Genomic DNA, 21,564 nt, shown 5'->3' with positions numbered 1-21,564 from the left:
TGTGACATAATATGTACTGGGAGCACTACTGTGTGACATAATATGTACTGGGAGCACTACTGTGTGACATAATATGTACTGGGGGCACTACTGTGTGACATAATATGTACTGGGGACACTACTGTGTGACATAATATGTACTGGGAGCACTACTGTGTGACATAATATGTACTGGGGCACTACTGTGTGACATAATATGTACTGGGGCACTACTGTGTGACATAATATGTACTGGGAGCACTACTGTGTGACATAATATGTACTGGGAGCCCTACTGTGTGACATAATATGTACTGGGAGCACTACTGTGTGACATAATATGTACTGGGGACACTACTGTGTGACATAATATGTACTGGGAGCACTACTGTGTGACATAATATGTACTGGGGACACTACTGTGTGACATAATATGTACTGGGAGCACTACTGTGTGACATAATATGTACTGAGGACACTACTGTGTGGTATTATATGTACTGGGAGCACTACTGTGTGACATAATATGTACTGGGGACACTACTGTGTGACATAATATGTACTGAGGACACTACTGTGTGGTATTATATGTACTGGGGACACTACTGTGTGACATAATATGTACTGGGAGCACTACTGTGTGACATAATATGTACTGGGGACACTACTGTGTGCCATAATATGTACTGGGGACACTACTGTGTGACATAATATGTACTGGGAGCACTACTGTGTGACATAATATGTACTGGGAGCACTACTGTGTGACATAATATGTACTGGGAGCACTACTGTGTGACATAATATGTACTGGGGCACTACTGTGTGACATAATATGTACTGGGAGCACTACTGTGTGACATAATATGTACTGGGGCACTACTGTGTGACATAATATGTACTGGGGACACTACTGTGTGACATAATATGTACTGGGAGCACTACTGTGTGACATAATATGTACTGGGAGCACTACTGTGTGACATAATATGTACTGGGAGCACTACTGTGTGACATAATATGTACTGGGAGCACTACTGTGTGACATAATATGTACTGGGGCACTACTGTGTGACATAATATGTACTGGGAGCACTACTGTGTGACATAATATGTACTGGGGACACTACTGTGTGACATAATATGTACTGGGACACTACTGTGTGACATAATATGTACTGGGAGCACTACTGTGTGACATAATATGTACTGGGGCACTACTGTGTGACATAATATGTACTGGGGCACTACTGTGTGACATAATATGTACTGGGAGCACTACTGTGTGACATAATATGTACTGGAGACACTACTGTGTGACATAATATGTACTGGGGCACTACTGTGTGATATAATATGTACTGGGGACACTACTGTGTGACATAATATGTACTGGGAGCACTACTGTGTGACATAATATGTACTGGGGACACTACTGTGTGACATAATATGTACTGGGAGCACTACTGTGTGACATAATATGTACTGGGGGGCACTACTGTGTGACATAATATGTACTGGGGACACTACTGTGTGACATAATATGTACTGGGGCACTACTGTGTGACATAATATGTACTGGAGACACTACTGTGTGACATAATAAGTACTGGGGCACTACTGTGTGACATAATATGTACTGGGAGCACTACTGTGTGACATAATATGTACTGGGAGCACTACTGTGTGACATAATATGTACTGGGAGCACTACTGTGTGACATAATATGTACTGGGAGCACTACTGTGTGACATAATATGTACTGGGGCACTACTGTGTGACATAATATGTACTGGGGCACTACTGTGTGACATAATATGTACTGGGACACTACTGTGTGACATAATATGTACTGGGGACACTACTGTGTGACATAATATGTACTGGGGACACTACTGTGTGACATAATATGTACTGGGGCACTACTGTGTGACATAATATGTACTGGGAGCACTACTGTGTGACATAATATGTACTGGGAGCACTACTGTGTGACATAATATGTACTGGGGACACTACTGTGTGACATAATATGTACTGGGAGCACTACTGCAGACTTGCCAACTCTCCCGAAATATCCGGGAGACTCCCGCATTTTGCGAGAGTCTCCCGGGCTCCCGGGCGAGTGTGGCAATCCCCCGCATCTGGATAATTCTGCCCACTTCCTAGTGAAGTGGGCAGAATTAAGTCCCAAACGCCGCGATTCCCGGTGAATCGCGGCATTTGGCCCCGCCCCCCGCTGTCAAATGACGCATTTTGCGTCATCACGTCATGGGGGCAGGTCCAAAATGACGCCACTTGGAGCCCCGCCCCCCTGTTACGCCCACCTCCTCTGCAGGCTCCCGGATTTCACCAACAGAAAGTTGGTAAGTATGCACTACTGTGTGACATAATATGTACTGGGGGGCACTACTGTGTGACATAATATGTACTGGGGACACTACTGTGTGACATAATATGTACTGGGGCACTACTGTGTGACATAATATGTACTGGGGACACTACTGTGTGACATAATAAGTACTGGGGCACTACTGTGTGACATAATATGTACTGGGAGCACTACTGTGTGACATAATATGTACTGGGAGCACTACTGTGTGACATAATATGTACTGGGAGCACTACTGTGTGACATAATATGTACTGGGGCACTACTGTGTGACATAATATGTACTGGGGCACTACTGTGTGACATAATATGTACTGGGACACTACTGTGTGACATAATATGTACTGGGGACACTACTGTGTGACATAATATGTACTGGGGCACTACTGTGTGACATAATATGTACTGGGAGCACTACTGTGAGACATAATATGTACTGGGAGCACTACTGTGTGACATAATATGTACTGGGAGCACTACTGTGTGACATAATATGTACTGGGAGCACTACTGTGTGACATAATATGTACTGGGGACACTTTTCCTGCTTCCAGCACATCAAATTCAAGAACTGACCATTCTCATGCTGCCGTGTTATCACTTAATATGTATTTTATTAAATAGTGTTAAAAAGTATCTAAAAATAGGGCTAAAATGAATTTAAATCCTAAACACTTTGTCCCCCAGCCATTCAGTTACATTTACCATATACTCACTTCTAAAGTTCCATTTCAATCATTGTCATAAAATATAAAATGCCACTGGACATCAAGAGGTTAATCTCACTTTCACAATTTCCAGACTGTGATACCTGGAGAATACAGCAGCCAGGAGAAGACACTTAAGAGTTGCGTATCTCGGAAACGGCAGGGACCCTAGGGAAGGACCTCTGATTTTCTGCTAGTTAGGTGAAGGGGAGGGGTGTTTTATGTTCATTTACATTATCTTGTTAAACTGTTACCCTCCATAATATACCATCCTATGTAAGCCATTTCCCAATTCATCCTACATACAATAATCATCTTTGTCTATTGCCTTTGTATGAGTTAAATGGGCAACATAGATCCACAGGGTCTGCAAATATAACCCCAGCCTATGTCTAACCCTTTGCTAGATACACTCTGCTAGAGAGTGTATCTGAAATTTAACATTCACCTGTAGCCTCCAGCTTGAGAATATTTTGTTCTGGATGTCTGAAGATACAATTGGGATTGTCAAAAATAGAAACTTGCTATTCAGTTCAGTGATACACAAGCCGATTCGATTTATGTCAAATAGTGTTTTGTCTTGCTCTTTAAAAAATATTAAATAATAAACAGTGTGATTTCATCAGTGTGAACATTGGCTTGAATATTTTTAATAATTAGTATAATACAAAGAGCAGCATTCCTTGTTACATTTCTATAAGCAGCCCCTGATGTCAGCTTGACTTGGCAAGCAAGATTTTGCAGAGTCCCCTTTGTAAAGCACTATGGAATCTGCTGGCGCTTTATAAATAAATGTTGGTGATGTTGATGATGACACACAGCAAGGGTTGACCCTCTTAATCATCCTGGCCTGGTGGGGGTGAGACTAGTTACTTTGAAAAGCCCCAAATAAACACCTCCAACCCCAGCACTGAAAACTGCAGGAGGTAAATGTATTAACTTCCAATTTTTTAAACTCATCGCTATTCGGCGAGTTTATAGTAAAAATTTAAAGCGGCAATGGCTTCAAAGGCAAAACAATGCCTTTAAAGCAGTTGCCGCTTTAAATTTTCACTGCAAACTCGCCGAATAGCGACGAGTTTAAAAAATCGGAAGTTAATACATTTACACCCAGAAGTTTTTGCTGCCCACCATTGTGCCAGTTGTAGCATTAAGACTATTAATTGGTACCCCAGAGTTGCCAACCAAGTCAGAAACAACTTCTGTCCATTACTTTTACTGGCACAAAAATGGCCAGCACCCCTACTGGTACATTCAAAGGGACAGGTGCACACCTGAAATAACCAAGAACATGCATGTAGGCTAAAACAATGAATTTTTAGAAATGCAACGAATAAGGCAATTACAGATCAAGAGACTGCAAATTTAAAACTACCGCGTGAGCACCCTGTTTAATAAAAAAAAATATCCAGACAAGAACTCCACAGTGCTCATTGGCAGATCCAGGGGGGGAAGCGATCGGGGCAATCACCCCCCCCCCCCCCCCCCCCCACACACACACACATCTAGAAGCACAAGTCTACCTTTAAATTGTGTCCCAGGTGCCGATCAAAATGGGAGGGGCATGGCCAATCACAGTTGGGGACGGGACCAACCCCACCAGGAAATCAGAATGGAGGGGGGTGACTATGCTAAATCATCCCACTAAAAATAAAGTCTAGGGGCCTGATTCATTAAGGATCTTAAATGAAGAGGTATCTTATTTCAGTCTCCTGGACACTAGTTTTCTGTTTTGCACATAAGTTAAATGCTGACTGTTTATTCATGTAGCACACAAGTATCACCTATAAATTTCAGTGTACAAATAAGCTATCAAGTATTTGTGTGCTACATGAAAAAACAGTCAGTATTTAACTTATGTGCTAAACAGAAAACTAGTTTGCACCCCTTGCATTGTAACATGGTTTTGTCCAGGAGACTGAAATAAGATACCTCTTCATTTAAGATCCTTAATGAATCAGGCCCTAGGTTTGCCCCTGACAGAGCTGAATATCAAAGTCGGCTTGTATTGCAATGTACGTCTTTGAGTTCAGTGACACAATGGAATACCAAGCGGTGGGGGAACGTGATATGGTCAGGTGAATCATCCATCTCCATGTTCTCAACAAGCGGACAAATGCAAGCTTAGCGCCAACCTAAAGTACTCTGTAGTATTTGTCCTCAATAGCGAAGGGTTCTGGTAGTTCTGTAATGTGTATAGATTGCGTATGATGTGAATACGTTTCCCTGGCATGATTTGTGTCCGCCTTAACAAATACAAAGTTCAAATGCATTGGTGGCGTTGTGGTGAAGGAAAGCCTTTAGTGAACGATTGCTTGGTCATTCTCCAGGCTAACTTGAGACGCCCTAATGTACTACACAACAGGTAGGACACTTGCTTCACCAGTGGGGAAATTAACACCAAGGTGGCGATAGACGTAACAAATGAAGAATACTTTGTGAAATTGTGAGTGTAGTTCTTACATAGATATTTTTATGATATTTGGAAGATATTACACAATCTTGGTTATGTATTATATTTTTGAGGTACAAGCCATTGCTGCATCATCATCATCATCAACATTTATTTAGATAGCGCCAGCAAATTCCGTAGCACCTTACAATTGGGAACAAACATTAATAAGACAATACTGGGTAATACATACATACAGAGAGGTAAGAGGATCCTGCTCGAAAGCTTACAATGTATAGGACAATGGGAGTTTGAAACACAAGGGCATGTGCTACATCATATTGCACACTGGACCAGCTAGAATGCAAATATAAAAGTATTGAGTGGGCTGTGTGTGTTCCACTGTTGTTCAGAGGGTTGTTGTCTTGTGTTAGCTATGTAGAGGGTGGTAATCGGGTAACCTAGGGAGATTAAGCTGGTGGTTGAGGAATATTGTAAGCTTGTCTGAAGAGGTGGGTTTTCAGAGAACGCTTGAAGCTTTGGAGACTAGAGGAAAGTCTTACTGCGTGAGGGAGGGAATTCCACAAATATTAGTGAAATATTACATGTTACATGTAATAATACATGTTTCTCAAAGAGACAGTGTAAGTGTAATTTTTTGGCTACTTGTTGTATTGCATGAGTGAGTCCACTGAAGTATATGCATTTGTATGAAAAACACAAAATCACTTTTTATGATTAAAATAAATCAGGAAGTATATGTATATAAATTTAATTTTTATTTTCTCTATTTCGAATTGGGCCATAACTTGGATTTTCGCATATGAAAGAGTAACAAGGAAATCTTCATTAGGAAATTATTAAATAGTTCTCACCAATGGAATGAAAAGTTGTGGATTCTTGGGACAGTTTGCTTCTAGTGAAATTGGATCTACTGTGTAAAGAGATTACTATTGTTAAACTTGTTTGTAAGGGGTGAAAGCACCACAATTTATTCCAAAATTGATATTGTATGAGGATCAATATGGAATCCTAGGAATATTTAGACTTTATTTATCCAAGAGCCCCAGAGGGAAGTTGATTGTTATTTTATGTCTTGCAAAGCAATTGGCTGCTAATGGAATTTTGACATATGCCTATTTTTGTGGATTATAGTTTAACCCCAAAATGTTTCCAATAGGTTGAAGTAGACAACAATTATATAAAGAGGTCTATTTGTGCTGCATGTAACCAAAAATCTATTCCTGTAGGTTGACAACAAGGTTCATTTGATGACCATAGGCAAACCGAGGTGGGGGTTTCCTAGTGCCCGGAAGCCCCCTCCAAGCTTGGAGCACTGTATAATTGAGGTGGCTGGACCCTGCCCCTGCTTCACACGGCTCTGCTTGAAAAGGGAGAGCAGCGTGTACCTAACAGTAGTGCACACAGCATTGTCCATGTATATTATGGAGATAGGAAAAATTGGAGAATAGCTAAGCGCTGTCTAAAATTATAGCCACGCCCCCATGCATGCTGGTCACGCCCACTGGTGGCGTGGTGTGGAAACCCCCCTCTACAAATCCTGCATTTGCCCCTGATGACCTGTGTAAAAGAAGCTATTTTTGTTGGTTTGGCTCAGGTAAGGGAAGGCTTAAATCTTATTCTCTACCTTCTGGGGTCAGTTTTTTGGAAGTTGTGTTCGGCACCACTATATATTATATCCCTAGTACTCCAAATGACCTGGGTTTTGGTTTTGTTGTATTTAGGTTTAGGGTAAGCAGTTGATCCAAGCTCTAAATTACCTGCTGGAGGACAATACTTCATTCTGTTTTGTTTTTGGTGCTAAAAAGCTTCAGGCAAAATTGTAACATGGTCTAGATTTGAGCTTTAACAAAGAAGTACTGTATGTAGTTTCTTTATTGTCAATGTTGGGGGAGAGAGATAGGTATCCTGATTTTTCAGTATCGTTGCAGTGTCCCATCACAGACGCATAAGGCTTTGTGACGTTAGGCCTCACCTTCAATTTATTTGTCTACACTTGGTCTTCCAACCTCTCCAAGGACACTCCACCGAAGTGATAGAGACCTTGATGGTGGAATTTAGGTCTGAGTGAATTAAAATTTTACTCTCATGCAGACACTTTCACTGTCAGGATGTTATATTGCGCGAAGCAAAGTAAAAATAAATTGACTAGAGACAGACAAAAGGTGGTAGCCTTTCTACAAATTCATCATTTTCAAACAGAGCAATATCTTTATCCCCAGAACTTGGAGTGTTTGGGCACTATTTTAGACATTGGGCAGGTGATAGGTTTATGTCCTTAAAAGATTACAGACAACTCTAGTCTCATAGCTATTCAGTGTCAAGCTATCTGAGGTGTGATGTCATCAGCTAGTCTTGCTTTTTTCTTAATGAGGTAGTATAACGTATTTACAGCTAAATTTGCTAATCGGTAGCACAGAAATCCAAACAGACCAGAGAATCTATTCTATATTCTATATTCAAGGTATTTTAGATAAAAGAACAACATACATATGGGTGTTTTTTTATGTCATTATTAAATTCCACCTTTTTAACACCCAGAGGACCAACTGATCTGTGTGGAGTTTGTATGTTCTTCCCGTGTTTGCGTGGGTTTCCTCTGGGTGCTCCGATTACCTCCCACACTCCAAAAACATACTGGTAGGTTAATTGGCTGCTAACAAAATTAACACTAGTGTGTGTGTCTGTGTGTATGTTAGACTGTAAGCTCCAATGGGGCAGGGACTGATGTGAGTTCTCTGTACAGCGTTGCAGAATTAGTGGCGCTATATAAATGGTGATGATGATGATGAATTATACCCCAAACACAAGTATCGCAGGTTGTTCTGCTCACCTAGAGGAGATGCCAACCCAAAGAACATTCGATCATCCAAATGGACAGCTTCACAACTTATCATAGAAGTCGAGCCTATAATTGGAACATTTTAGCAATCTTCCCTAGTTCTTGAAAAAAATTAATTTATTACAAATATAATGTAACATTATAAATTAGACTTTTCTTGACTGTAAATGCCAGATTGGAGACTCCTGTCATGAATTTTAAACTATGTCTTCTCTCCCAGATTCCCTCATCCAAATGCCGGTCTTGTGGATGTCCTTCTATATAAAGTGGAACTTTCCTGCATGTTTGCATTAGTAGCAAGGCTTCTCCGACTCTTGAAAGGAATCTGCTGGTCTGACAAGTTAGGTACGCAACTGGAAAAGATCAATACAGCAATCATTAGAAAATCACTTGAGATCATGGAATGCAATAACAAGCAAATTACTAAACCTGTCATTGTTTTTTTTTTAAGTACCATTAACAGATAAGGCCTAATTGCAATATTCATGTAAAAAAACGCATAGAGCCTGGTTCATTAAGAAACGTAAATGCCAATACTTGCCGTATTTTGCGTTCATTTGCTCTGTGCATGTCCAGAAACTTACTATGCGCCAGAGAACGCAAGTGTAGGCAATTCATCTTCGAGTGTAAAGGACAATTAAGACAGGCTACAATTTCATGGGCTGGAACAAGGAGGAGAATGGGAGTATGCATATAGTCAATGTACAGTAAGGTCGTGCCAAGCTCGAGCGCACACAGCAGCGTCCAATTGAAGCTATGGGCATCTCTAAGGTACGTGGTTTTCAGGCATATCACTTGCACCAGCTACAGCTCTGGTGTAAGTGCCGATTAATAATGATAATAGTCACATGTGGATGCTAGAACATGTGTTTGCAATCAGGAGCAACTGTAGAAATGTATTTTATAAACAGGAGACATTCATAACATTCTAATTAATGCATTGCATACATTAATATTATACATTATACCTTAATTGCATACATTATAGTGCAATACTTTTTTTGAAAGAACACAAGAACACTGCTACCCCTGTTTCTCTGTGACCAACGGCACTGAGACTGGAGAGTGACAAGAACAATGTTACTGAAGACTGGAGAGTGACAAGGACACTGCCACTCTATCTGTTTTTGTATGAGCTATGGCACAGTAGAATGTCACTGGAGACTTTTAAAAACACTGCCAGCCCTAATATTTGTATTTTTGTTTCGGCACTAAACACTGCCACCTCTCCTATTTCTGGGTGAGATATGGCACAGTACAATGTGACTGCAGATTTTGAAGAACATTGACAAACCTATTATTTCTAATTCAGCAATGACAATTACCAATGGTGCAATGGACTGTAGACTGGAAACAACACTGAGACCTCTCCTGTTTCTGTGTGAGCTATAATAACAAAGTACAATGTGACTGCAGATTTTGAAGAACACTGATAGCCCTATTATTTCTATTTCAGGAATGACAATTAGCAATCGAGCAATGCCATGTAGACTGTAGACTGGCAAAAAAACTGGGACCTCTCCTGTTTCTGTGTGAGCTATAATAACACAGTACAATGTGACTGCAGATTTTGAAGACCGCCGACAGCCCTATTATTTCTATTTAAGCAATGACAATTTGCAATGGCCCTCTCCTGTTTCTGTGTGAGCTATAACTCAGTAGAATGTCACTGGAGACTTTTAAGAAAACTGCCACCCCTCCTCTTTCTGTTTTAGATATGACGCTGCCCAACTGCACTAGAGACTGCCAAGAACCATGCTACCCCTTCTGTGTCTCTCTGTGAAATGGCGCTGGATCGTCGTGGATGGCAGTACTTATAGAATCCAAAACTCGCGAGATCCGACAACGCAACAATGACGTTTGGATTCGTTTTCACTTCTGAGGCACCGCCAAAGTACCGGACCGCCAAAGTTCTGCTGGGCTTGGTTCTCCGAGAACCGAGCATCTCTAATAGCAACCAATCAGATTCTAGTTATCATTTATTTCGTACATTCGACAAAATGACAGTTAGAATCTGAATGGTTGCTATAGGCAACATCTCTACTTTTTCAAACCCGCAGTTTAGTTAGTATACCCCGGGTCTAGTTTTGGAGCAGGAGGAAATCCGGTATGTATTGAATGTCTGCTGTGCTTGAAGAGTGACATTGAACGCACAAACGGTTTCTGACAGGTAATAATCAGTGTGGTAGGTGCCAAAAAGTCTCATCTGAAGCTTACCATATGTACTTGGATGGCCTCATGCATGAGATAAGCTTATACCATTTTAGTGGGACACATTTTACTGGGCATGAACAGTTCTGAGCACTCTGCATTTTGGGCAGAAGCACAGACACCCATGCAGTGCAGCCACCTGGTTGTCAATCTGAACATTGCTATACATTATGATCTTGATCTTCGTTTGATAGAACATTTTGTCTGCCTTGGTGCATGTCTGAGAAAATAAAATGGGTTTAAGCAGCGTCTTAGCTTGTCTTTCTCCTCTCTACAGGCTAATTCACACCAACCTTTGAGCATTGTTTTTGTGGCTTTTCGTAAGCATCTTTAAGCTGTTTTTAAGCTTTTATTTATCATCATCAACATTTATCTACATAGCGCCACCAATTCTGCAGCGCTGTACATAGAATATTTGACATTCACATCAGCCCCTGCCCCATTGGAGCTTACAGTCTAAGTTCCCTAACACACACACACTCACACACACACACACACTTGAAGTTTTTTTTTATGCTGTTTATCAATGTTTTAATGTTTTTTTTATTAGATACGTTCAAAGAACTATTACTTTTCTATTCTTCCAGTTTTAAAGAAGCACTTCTTAAAAAAAAAACTTTTTTTCAAACTCATTTTTTTCTTTATTGTATATAATACAAAGGAAAGAAACAGAAACGAATATAACAATGAAACATACCGCAAACAAAACATTCTGTTACAGAAAACAACCGAAAGCTGTACAACTTGTTTGTTGTAGAAAAAGTAAAATAAAATTAAATGAATAAGAAAATAAGATTACAGGGCAAATAGTAACAAACAATAGTAGGTGATTAAATTATCCACAAAAGAAACATTTTCCGAAATATATATTATAGGTATGCAGTATGGGTGACATAATTGTAAAAACACTATGAAGGGTGAGGAGGTGGAGAAGATGAGTCAGGGGCCGCAAATGTTAATATGTGGCTTCATTAGAGATGAATAAAATAACAAAAAGTAATGGCACAGGGATATGGCTCTGCATGAAAGCTAAGTAGAAGCCATTCAGTAGACTCAAACAAGTTTAAGGGCTAGATTTACTAAGCTGCGGGTTTGAAAAAGTGGGGATGTTGCCTATAGCAACCAATCAGATTCTAGCGTTCATTTATTTAGTACCTTCTACAAAAAAAGCTAGAATCCGATTGGTTGCTATAGGCAACATCCCCACTTTTCCAAACCCGCATCTTAGTAAATCTAGCCCTAAGATGTTAACGTGAGTAGTCTCGTTCAGTGATTCTATATATAGAATACCCATTTTTAGTAGAACCTTCTGACCCCTGCTATTATGTCTGGAATGCTCACCCGCTTATCTAGATTGAGTATATCCAGCAATTCAGCCATTAGGGGAATACTAGCGGTACAGCTGTAAGGGGCTCAGACAAATGTTTCATACTCCGGTTTCTTCAAGTCATCAGAAGCTAAAATTTAAAGCGGCGCTGCCTTGTAAAGGCAAGTTTCCTTTTACAAGGCAGCGCCGCTTTAAATTTTAGCTGTCCACTCGCCGATTTCTGGCAACTTGAAGAAACCGGAGTATGATACATTTACCCCAAGGTGTCTCGTACAGATCCCTTCATCTATACGGGACCCCATGCCTACAGGGTGTGGCCTTCTCTCCACTAGAGACACGGAAGGCGCTTTCAGAAAGGTAGGAGAGGAAATATATATTTTTCATGGAGCAGTAGAAGTGAGAGCTCTAGCAACTCAGTATGGCAGAGTGGGGGCTCTAGAGTGATAAATAGCGCTGAGGCAGCTAAGCTAAATTGCGGAAAAAGCTCTTTGTTTGATAGTATAAACCTTAGCCACACCACTACTAAACAGAAAACTTATTAACAGTAGAAAAATCTGAATGCACAAAAAATGATTTCTATTCAACAAAAGACCCTCAGCTGGACAAATGATTGAACCTGGGAAAGCATTCGGTACTAACCACGCACGTTTTCCAACTTGATCTGTATTAGATTCCTTAATGAAAATATGACCTGGATTTCAAAAACAATTTACCGTCACCTAAACCCATAGTTGCCAACATTGGCAACTTGTGTCCCGGGTGGTCCGGGAGGCAGGTGGGTGTGTGGGGGCGAGGCTAGAAGAATTGCGTTGTTAGTCCCGACCCTCAGAGCGGTCATCACTTTTTATGGGGTGGGGCCACAATGAGGCATATACGGCACCACTAAGCCCTGCCCCCTCCGTTTAATTTGCAGAGCCGACTGGGAATTGGGAGAATTGCCCGCTCTCCCGCGAGTCTGGGAGCACTCGCAGAAATTCGAGAGTCTCCCAGACATTCCGGGAGAGTAGGCAACTATGCCTAAACCTGATGGATAATTTCTACTGTACGCTACTACTCAACGATTCTCAAAGCTGCAAAGAACGCAGAAACGAAGGCATCATTAAATACCAGGGGGAAATTTAGTGTCGAAAAGCCATATTCCTGGCAAAAACTGGTGTTTTTCTGCTATAGGGCTTTCTTTCACATCGCCCAATATACCAAAGGGTATATTGGATGTACATATCCAAACAGACTGGGCTGTCATGGTGATATTTTCTTGATAAATTGATAAGTGGTGATAAAAAAAAAATCATAATGTTCACAGCATTTTGATAAATTGGGGCCTGTGATTGATATTCAATACAAACAACCTTTGTATTGTAACTAACTTCTTCAGCAACTTCAACAATATTGGTCTCCTAGTATCAACCAAATTAAATCCACGAGTAGTCAGACGTTTGCCGGGTTGGTACACAAGCGGGTATTTAGACGTTTGCCGGGTTGGTACACAAGCAGTTAGTTACAGATGCAAGGACGTGTAGCAAGTAGCAGGAGCTGAGCAGGCAGAATACTCAAGCACACGTCGGATCCAGGAAGTGTCTATTATAGGCCCAAACAGGATCCAAGATGGTTTGATGCCATTCTGGCCATCTTGGATAAGGGCAAATCTAAGGGCAAGCATATGAATACAGAGACCTCTAGTGGTCGGAGGTGCAAATATCAGAGTAATTCCTTACATGGACCTTCAGATGAATGCTACAAGCTAGTAGAAAGAAAAGGCATGGTCTCACAATGAATACCATGGGTCCCCTATTTCACATGCAGGACCAATGTCTTTCCTGACGATCCTCTGCAATTGATTTGGATTTTGCAGATGGGGAGGGTGGGGGTAGGCAAAGAAGCAGCTCTGTCCCAGTCTTCCTCTCAGCATCCCTAGTTATCAGCCACATCTGCTCCAGAGTATAGGCTGGGGAATGTGTTAGAAAGCTATTGGTGTACCAATCACAACCCCAAAGGTCACAAGCGTAGACTACGTGATGGGCCCCAAGAAGCGCCTGCACCAGGGCACAAGATTACTCTCAGCAGCTCATTGGTCGTTTTGCTTTCCAGTGTACAACAAATCACCGAATAACCAGACCGAGTTCATTTTTTTTATATAGGGGAAACAATTGTGCAATATCTTCCTGCTAGTGGATTATTGCACTCCATCCCAATCAGGAATGTTGTGAGGTATGTAACGTAAAAATAAGTAAAGAATGTTATTGAACATCTATCTATAATATAAAAGCCTAGCGGCATGTGTTAGTCTGTGTGTGGAAAAAAAAACCAAGCTGCAGCACCACCTGCTGGGCGGAGTTATACACTGACCTACTAAATTCTTAGCATTATCTAATATCTATAATATAAAAGCCTAGCGGCGTCTGTTAGTCTGTGTGTGAAAAAAAACAAACTAGCTGCAGCGCCACCTGCTGGGCGGAGTTATACACTGACCTACTAAATTCTTAGCATTATCTAATATATAAAAGTAAAAGCCTAGCGGCGTGTGTTAGTGTGTGTGTGTGTGTGGAATAAACTATTTTCTCAGAAAGGGCTCATCCAATTGACCTGAAATTTGGTATACTGACATTATTTAACAAAAAAAATTAGAATAGTGAAGTCAGTTAACTTCCATTATCCCCCCTTCCCCCCGTGGGAGGGGTAGTAAAGGCTAAATTTACGAGTTGAGGGCTCAAACTCATTTTCGTGAGGTAATTTTACCTCATGAACACACATTAAAAAGGGCGCTTGCGTCGGGAAGTAACGCTCTTTCCCTGAGGAGGCCTGGGCTAGGCCCAAATGCATGACAAGAACCTTTTTAAGACTTAAGTAGCTTGATTTGACTAGAATGCATGAGTATCATGCACGGGTTAACTTGTCATTTAATATGTGTCACTGTGAGCAGCTCTTGCAGTCAGATTTCTCCTCGTTTGCAGGACTGCCTATGAATTTGGGTCCTATAGCAGCTGCACGGCATATGGTTATAGTTATAATGTGGTTTTGGCTCTGATCAGGGCGAAGTCTAGTCATTCAGCTGTGCCAGGTGAAATTATGACTTTTCAATCCCATACACAAACCAAAAACACATTTGTTGTAATGCAATATTCTACATTATCCCAAGGACTAAACTGTTAAATGGGGAATTTCCTATATATATATATATCAGTGTTTGCCCCCTACATGCCCCTTTTATGGTATGTACCAAATAATGCTGATTTTGCCTTTGTATTGTATTGTGTTTTCTTAATGTATGTTTGTAGTAGTGCTATATATAGTGAACCTTTTAAGACTCCCTATCAAACTTTTTGATAATTGATGATTTTTGACCTTTTTTGAAGATGAATCATCATCATCTATTTATTTATAAAGCGCTACTAATTCCACAGCGCTGTACAGAGAACTCACATCAATCCCTGCCCCATTGGAGCTTACAGTCTAAATCCCCTAACATACACACACACACAGACCGAGAGACCGAGGGTAATTTAATAGCAGCCAATTAACCTACCAGTATGTTTTTGGGGTGTGGGAGGAAACCGGAGCACCCGGAGGAAACTCACGCAAACACCGGGAGAACATACATACTCCACACAGATAAGGCCATGGTCGGGAAATTAACTTATGACCCCAGTGCTTTGAGGCAGAAGTGCTAACCACTGAGCCACCGTGCATATATACTGCAGAATTAGTGGCACTATAGTAATAGCTGATGATGATGACTATTTAACAATGATCATGGCAGCACATATACCTCTGCAATACTTGTTCAGTTATCAATAGAAAATTATTGAAAAAATGCTTTATTATTTGAATAATGAATTTCTTCAATGGTAAATAGGTTTAAAATTGTTTTTTTTTTTGGTGATTTAAAAATGTTTTATATAGATCCTTGTTATCAGCACATTTTGATAAATAGGTGCCTATATGTTTTCTACTGTAATAATTGTTAGATCCTTATGCATCCCTCAAACTGATAATTGTGTCCATCAGTGCTACCACCTTATATCACTTGATGTATCTGCATGGCATTCAAAGTTCAATATTTTAGCTCCTCCTCTGTTGTTACTAGAACTCTACAAGGCAGACCATTGTTCTCTTTTAGGCTTCAGGGTGAATCAGCAAAACAACGGTTTGCAAAGCTACTAGGGAACTGACACCATTTCACCTACAGCAACCATCTTTAGAATGGTTATATGTTGTGTGAGAGACAGGACCAGGAGGGCAGGAGTGGGTAACGTCATTTGGCGGTGCACCAATCACGCGCTGCCTGGGGATAACCTTGGTCCCCATGAACAGCTATATGAACCACTGCTCCTGATGGGAAATTCAAGCCTGTACCACTAGTTGAAGACAGAGTATAAGATAAGAGGACAAAGAAGCTCAGAGAAACAAAGAAAAAAGACGAGTGGAAGGCCTATACACGTGGAAGAGCAGCTTCAGTGCCACTAGGCCCCAGCCAGCCCCACTAGGTCCCAGCATCACTAGACCCCAGCCAGTCCCAGCGTCACTAAGCCCCAGCCAGTTCCAGAGCCACTAGACATCAGCCAGCACCAGTACCATTATGCCCCAGCCAGCCCCACTAGGTCCCAGCCAGCTCCAGTGCCACTAGGCACCAGCCAGCCCCAGCATCACTAGAACCCAGCCAGCATCAGTGCCACTAGGCCCCAGCCAGCTCCAGTGTCACTAGGCCACAGCCAGCCCCACTAGATCCCAGCCAGCTCCAGTGCCACTAGGCCCCAGCCAGCTCCAGTGCCACTAGGCCACAACTAGTCCCCAGCATCACTAGACCCCAGCCAGCACCAGTGCCACTAGGCTCCAGCCAGCTCTAGTGTCACTAGGCCCCAGCCAGCTCCAGTGCCACTAGGCCCCAGCCAGCTCCAGTGCCACTAGGCCACAGCCAGCACTACTAGACCCCAGCCAGCTACACTGCCACTCCGCCCCAGCCAGCCCCACTAGGTCCCAGCATCACTAGACCAAAGCCAGTATCAGCATCACTAAGCACCAACCAGCTTTAGAGCTACTAGGCCCCAGCCAGCTCCAGTGCTACTAGGCCACAGCCAGCCCCACTAGGCATCAGCAAAACAATGGTTTGCAAAGCTTATTGGCAACTGACACCATTTCACCTACAGCAACCATCATTAAAATGATTATATGTTGTGTGAGAGAAAGGACCAGCAGGGCGGCCGTGGGTGACGTCATTCGGCGGTGCACCAATCATGCGCTGCCTGGGGATAACCTTGGTCCCCATGAACAGCTATATGAACCACTGCTCCGGGTGGGAAATTCAAGCCTGTACCACTAGATGAAGACTAGATGAAGACAGAGAATAAGATAAGAGGACAAAGAAGCTCAGAAAGACAAAGAAGAAAGATGAGTGGAAGGCCTATACACGTTTAAGAGCAGCTCCAGCCCCAAAAGGCCCCAGCAAGCCCCACTAGACCCCCAGCCAGCACCAGTGCCATTAGGCCCCATCCAGCCCCACTAGGTCCCAGCGTCACTAGACAAAGCCAGCCTCAGCATCACTAAGCCCCAACCAGCTCCAGAACCACTAGGCCCCAGCCAGCTCCAGTGCCACTAGGCCACAACTAGGCCCCAGCATCACTAGACCCCAGCCAGCACCAGTGCCACTAGGCTCCAGCCAGCTCTAGTGTCACTAGGCTCCTGTCCTGGACCCCAGAAGCACCTGTGTAGGCCACTACTAGTCTAGCGCCCTTAGCGATAATGTGTCATGTTGTATTGCCTATTGAATGCAGCTGTATCTTGATTGTGTACTGTACCTCATCATTTCTGATTGTTCCATTATTGTCTTACTGCTGTACCTCTCCTGTCTAGGATTGTCCCATCACTGCTGCATGATGTGCGCAAAGGATAGCCTACAGAGTTAGCGTGCAAGCGATTACAGGAGCGTCACTGCAGTTAGGCTGGGGACAGATTAGGTAGAGAGACCGGTTGGCAGATGTGGGCATTGGAAGACCCCAGTGAGTGAAACAACTCATCTGGAGTTAGCGGGGTAGAGAGCATTTCATAATTATAATCTCCCACCCCTGTACAGCAAAATATGTGGCCAGCATACGAGACAAGGGCTTCCCTCTCCTGTTGCAGTCGTATACTCAGACACCCAGGATCGGCGCCACCATAATACAGCTTTAGGCAGCTGTCTGGGAGGCGGCACTGTGGCCTAGTACGGCGGTTCCCAAAGTGTGCGCCGCGGCTCCCAGGGGTGCCGCGAGCCAGACATAAAAAAAAGAGAAGACAGAAACTTACCAATCAGCTCAGCGCCGGGACCCCGCAGCCTCCTCTCTCCCGCAGCAGCTTGTCACTGACGTCTATATTCAGTGACAGCTGCGGGAGAAAGGAGGCTGCGGGGTCCCGGCGCTGCGCTGATTGGTAAGTTTCTGTCTTCTCTTTTTTTTATGTCTGGCGTGGGGCAGAGTGAAAAGGATGGTGGCACCGGAGGGGGACAGGGTGGCAGCGGAGGGGGACAGTGTGGCAGCGGAGGGGGACAGTGGACAGCGGAGGGGGACAGGGTGGCAGCGGAGGGGGACAGTGTGGCAACGGAGGGGGACAGTGGAGGGGGACAGGGTGGCAGCGGAGGGGGACAGGGTGGCAGCGGAGGGGGACAGTGGACAGCGGAGGGTGACAGGGTGATAGCGGAGGGGGACAGGATGACAGGTGGCAGCGGAGGGGGACAGTGTGGAAGCGGAGGGGGACAGTGTGGAAGCGGAGGGGGACAGTGTGGCAGCGGAGGGGGACCGTGTGGCACCGGAGGGGGACAGTGTGAGTGTGGCAGCGGAGGGGGACAGTGTGGCAGTGAAGGGGGACAGTGTCACTGTGGAGGGGGACAGGTGGCAGCAGAGGGGGACAGGTGGCAGCAGAGGGGGACAGTGTGGCAGCAGAGGGGGACAGGTGGCAGCGGAGGGGGACAGTGTGACAGTGGAGGGGGACAGCAGGCAGCAGAGGGGAACAGTGTGACAGCGGAGAAGGACAGCGGGCAGCGGAGGGGGACAGGTGACAGCGGAGGGGGACAGTGTGACAGCGGAGGGGGACAGCGGGCAGCAGAGGGGGGCAGCGTGACAGAGGGGGCAGAGTGCATGGATGCAGAGGGGGCAGAGTGCCTGCATACAGAGGGGGCAGTGTGCCTGGTTGCAGAGGGGGCAGAGTGCCTGGATGCAGAGGGGGCAATGTCCCTGGATGCAGAGGGGGCAGTGTCCCTGGCTGCAGAGGGGGCAGTGTCTCTGGATGCAGAGGGGCATTTTTGCATACAACTAAATAAGTATTTTTGTCGTGACCTAAATACTTATTACAATTTTTTGACCCAACTACTTCTAAAACAGGACTGCTCAGTAATTATTTTGGAGGGGTGCCTTGAAAAAATTTGGAGACTCTAAGGGTGCCGTGAACTGCAAAAGTTTGGGAACCACTGCCCTCGTAGACACATTAAAAAATGCCTGCCTGCACTTACCTATCCTGAAGAACACATATGTATGGCCCAAATATATGGGACTCTCATTGTTTAGAGTAGGACCACCCTATTAGCTGCATTTTAGGATCAGCCTGGCTACTCCTGACGTCACAACACTGCCTGTGTAGTGGAGCCGAGAGTAGACAGGCAGCCAAAGAAGAAAGAAGAGGCAGAAAAGGGAGAAAGGAAGAAGAGAAGGTAAATACAGTAATACAGAGAAAATGGGGGAAGAGAAGGCTACAAAAATTAGAGGAGAGGAGGCTACATAAAACAAGGAGGGGTGATAGGAGGCTACAGAAAATGGGGGTGGGGAAGGGGCTACAGAAAATGGGGGGAGGCTACAGACAATGGAGGCGGGGAGGGAGGCTACAGAAAACGTGGGAGGAGAACGCAGGCTACATATAATGGGGGGATAGGAGGCTACAGAAAATGGGGGTGGGGAAGAGACTATAGAAAATGGGGGGCTACAGACAATGGAGGGGGGAGGGAGGCTACAGAAAACGGGGGGTGAGAGCGCAGGCTACATATAATGGGGGGGGAGATGCTACAGAGAACGTGGAGGAGGCTAGGAAAACCTGGGGAGATGTGGCTGGAGAAAACTGGGGAAGAGGTGGGAGGGGTACGCTCGGAAATCCCCATGAGTTACAGACTATGGGGTCTTTTTATTTAGCCATCAACGCCATATGGAAATGGCCTTTCCCGCAAGGTTTAGGCATTTTTAAGTAACCTTCCTATCTAACAAAAGCCTAACGCAGGAGGTATCAGACATATTTCCTGCATTAGGCTAAGTTGGGCATTAAACCAGAGTCCTGTGAAAGGTACAGACTGGCATCATGTTGTGCATTTGAAACTCAGTACAGTTAGGGAGATGTTTGTAAAGAGCACTCAACCTGAAGACATAGCAAGCTGCAGATTAACTTCAATGTCAGGTGCATGTTAGATACACTCTATTAGCGTGCGTATCTAGCAAATTATCATGGACAAGGGTTGTATTACATTTATTTATTAAAGAAAGGTCAACGAAGATGTACATATCTTTAAGGATCAATTAAACAGTTGAAAACTGAAAGCATAGCACAAAAAGACCATTGCTGATGCAATGTTTTGAAATCACGTAAAGGGAGATGGTATAACCAAGACACTTATGACAACTGGTGTAGATGGAAAAAATGCTATTACACATAGCTAACAAATGTTATATGTTTCTAAGCTGTAGTGAAAAATTACAGAATCTGATTGGTTGCTATGGGCCATACTGTCTTCTCATGTGCGCTAGTTTTCATGAATGACCCCTAAGATGTAACAGTGGAATTAAGTTTACACTGAAATGGGCCAATAGTGAAATCTTCAGCAGCACCATCATAATTTAAAGCCCTCCAATTAATGATATTACCAACTTTTTCTTTCTTATTATGGAAATCTTTGACGTCCTGTGAAGTCAACACACTATCCCACACGTGGACATCTGTAATCTCTCCCACATCTAACTTTGGTTTACCACCAAGGAAGATTTGCCCCGGCCCAATAAAAGTACGAGGGTTGACATAGGTCATTCCCCTTTTGAGTAATTCTCTCCTCTTGGTCATCTCTCCGTTCACCCATAGCAACATCTCGCCGTTGGGAGAGTCCCAGCTCAGACAGATACTCCTCCACTCTAGCATGTCATTCGATGGGAAATTTACATCCACTCTTTGTCCTTCCACCCAAATTAAACCAGTGTTGGTGTCGGAACCGCCTCCGAGAATCAAGAAGAGATAGTCGTATTGGAGTCCACTCAGCAGGCTGAACATGGCGCTCTCGGTCAGATGTGTGCAGGATCTCAGACAGACGGTGAATCTGGAGTACGGGCCGTCCCCGTTATGAATCAGCTGTGCCGGGAAACTGTAGTCCTTGGAGAAAATGAACGACTTGCAAGCCATATCTGTATTGGAAAAAGTTGGTCATGGTTAATGTAGTCATCATGGTGTTCCATGACTGCAAAAAAGCAGGAATACCTATGTATAGATCATGGCACAGGAGTGCTAAAATTGTATTTTTAAAATATACATTAATATATTAATATATGGCTAAATAATAAGAGGGAACCTTTTGAGAAAAGGAGGGAAGAAACTGACCATGTTTAGATGTGTTCTGCCTATCGTGCTTATAAACTATTTGTAACAATGATCATGCCCTACAACCCGATGGGTGCCACACTAAGCCCCTCTCCTGTAGC

General features: G+C 43.6%; 1 protein-coding gene across 4 annotated transcripts in view; it reads right to left on the bottom strand.

Annotated features, from left to right (window-relative positions):
- Positions 1 to 20,336: 20,336 nt before the first annotated feature.
- Positions 20,337 to 21,564, bottom strand: part of LOC142108870 (C-reactive protein-like) — a 29,906-nt gene continuing 28,678 nt past the window's right edge. For all 4 annotated transcript variants that reach the window (XM_075192809.1, XM_075192811.1, XM_075192810.1 and 1 more), the window contains one exon: positions 20,337 to 21,270. In XM_075192809.1, the coding sequence (XP_075048910.1) occupies positions 20,642 to 21,270 (629 nt within the window). In that variant the 3' untranslated portion in view covers positions 20,337 to 20,641. The remainder of the gene's footprint in view (positions 21,271 to 21,564) is intronic.

This window comes from Mixophyes fleayi, chromosome 12 (assembly GCF_038048845.1).
Source record: "Mixophyes fleayi isolate aMixFle1 chromosome 12, aMixFle1.hap1, whole genome shotgun sequence".
Classification (NCBI taxonomy): domain Eukaryota; kingdom Metazoa; phylum Chordata; class Amphibia; order Anura; family Limnodynastidae; genus Mixophyes; species Mixophyes fleayi.
This window is presented reverse-complemented; position numbering and strand designations above follow the sequence as displayed.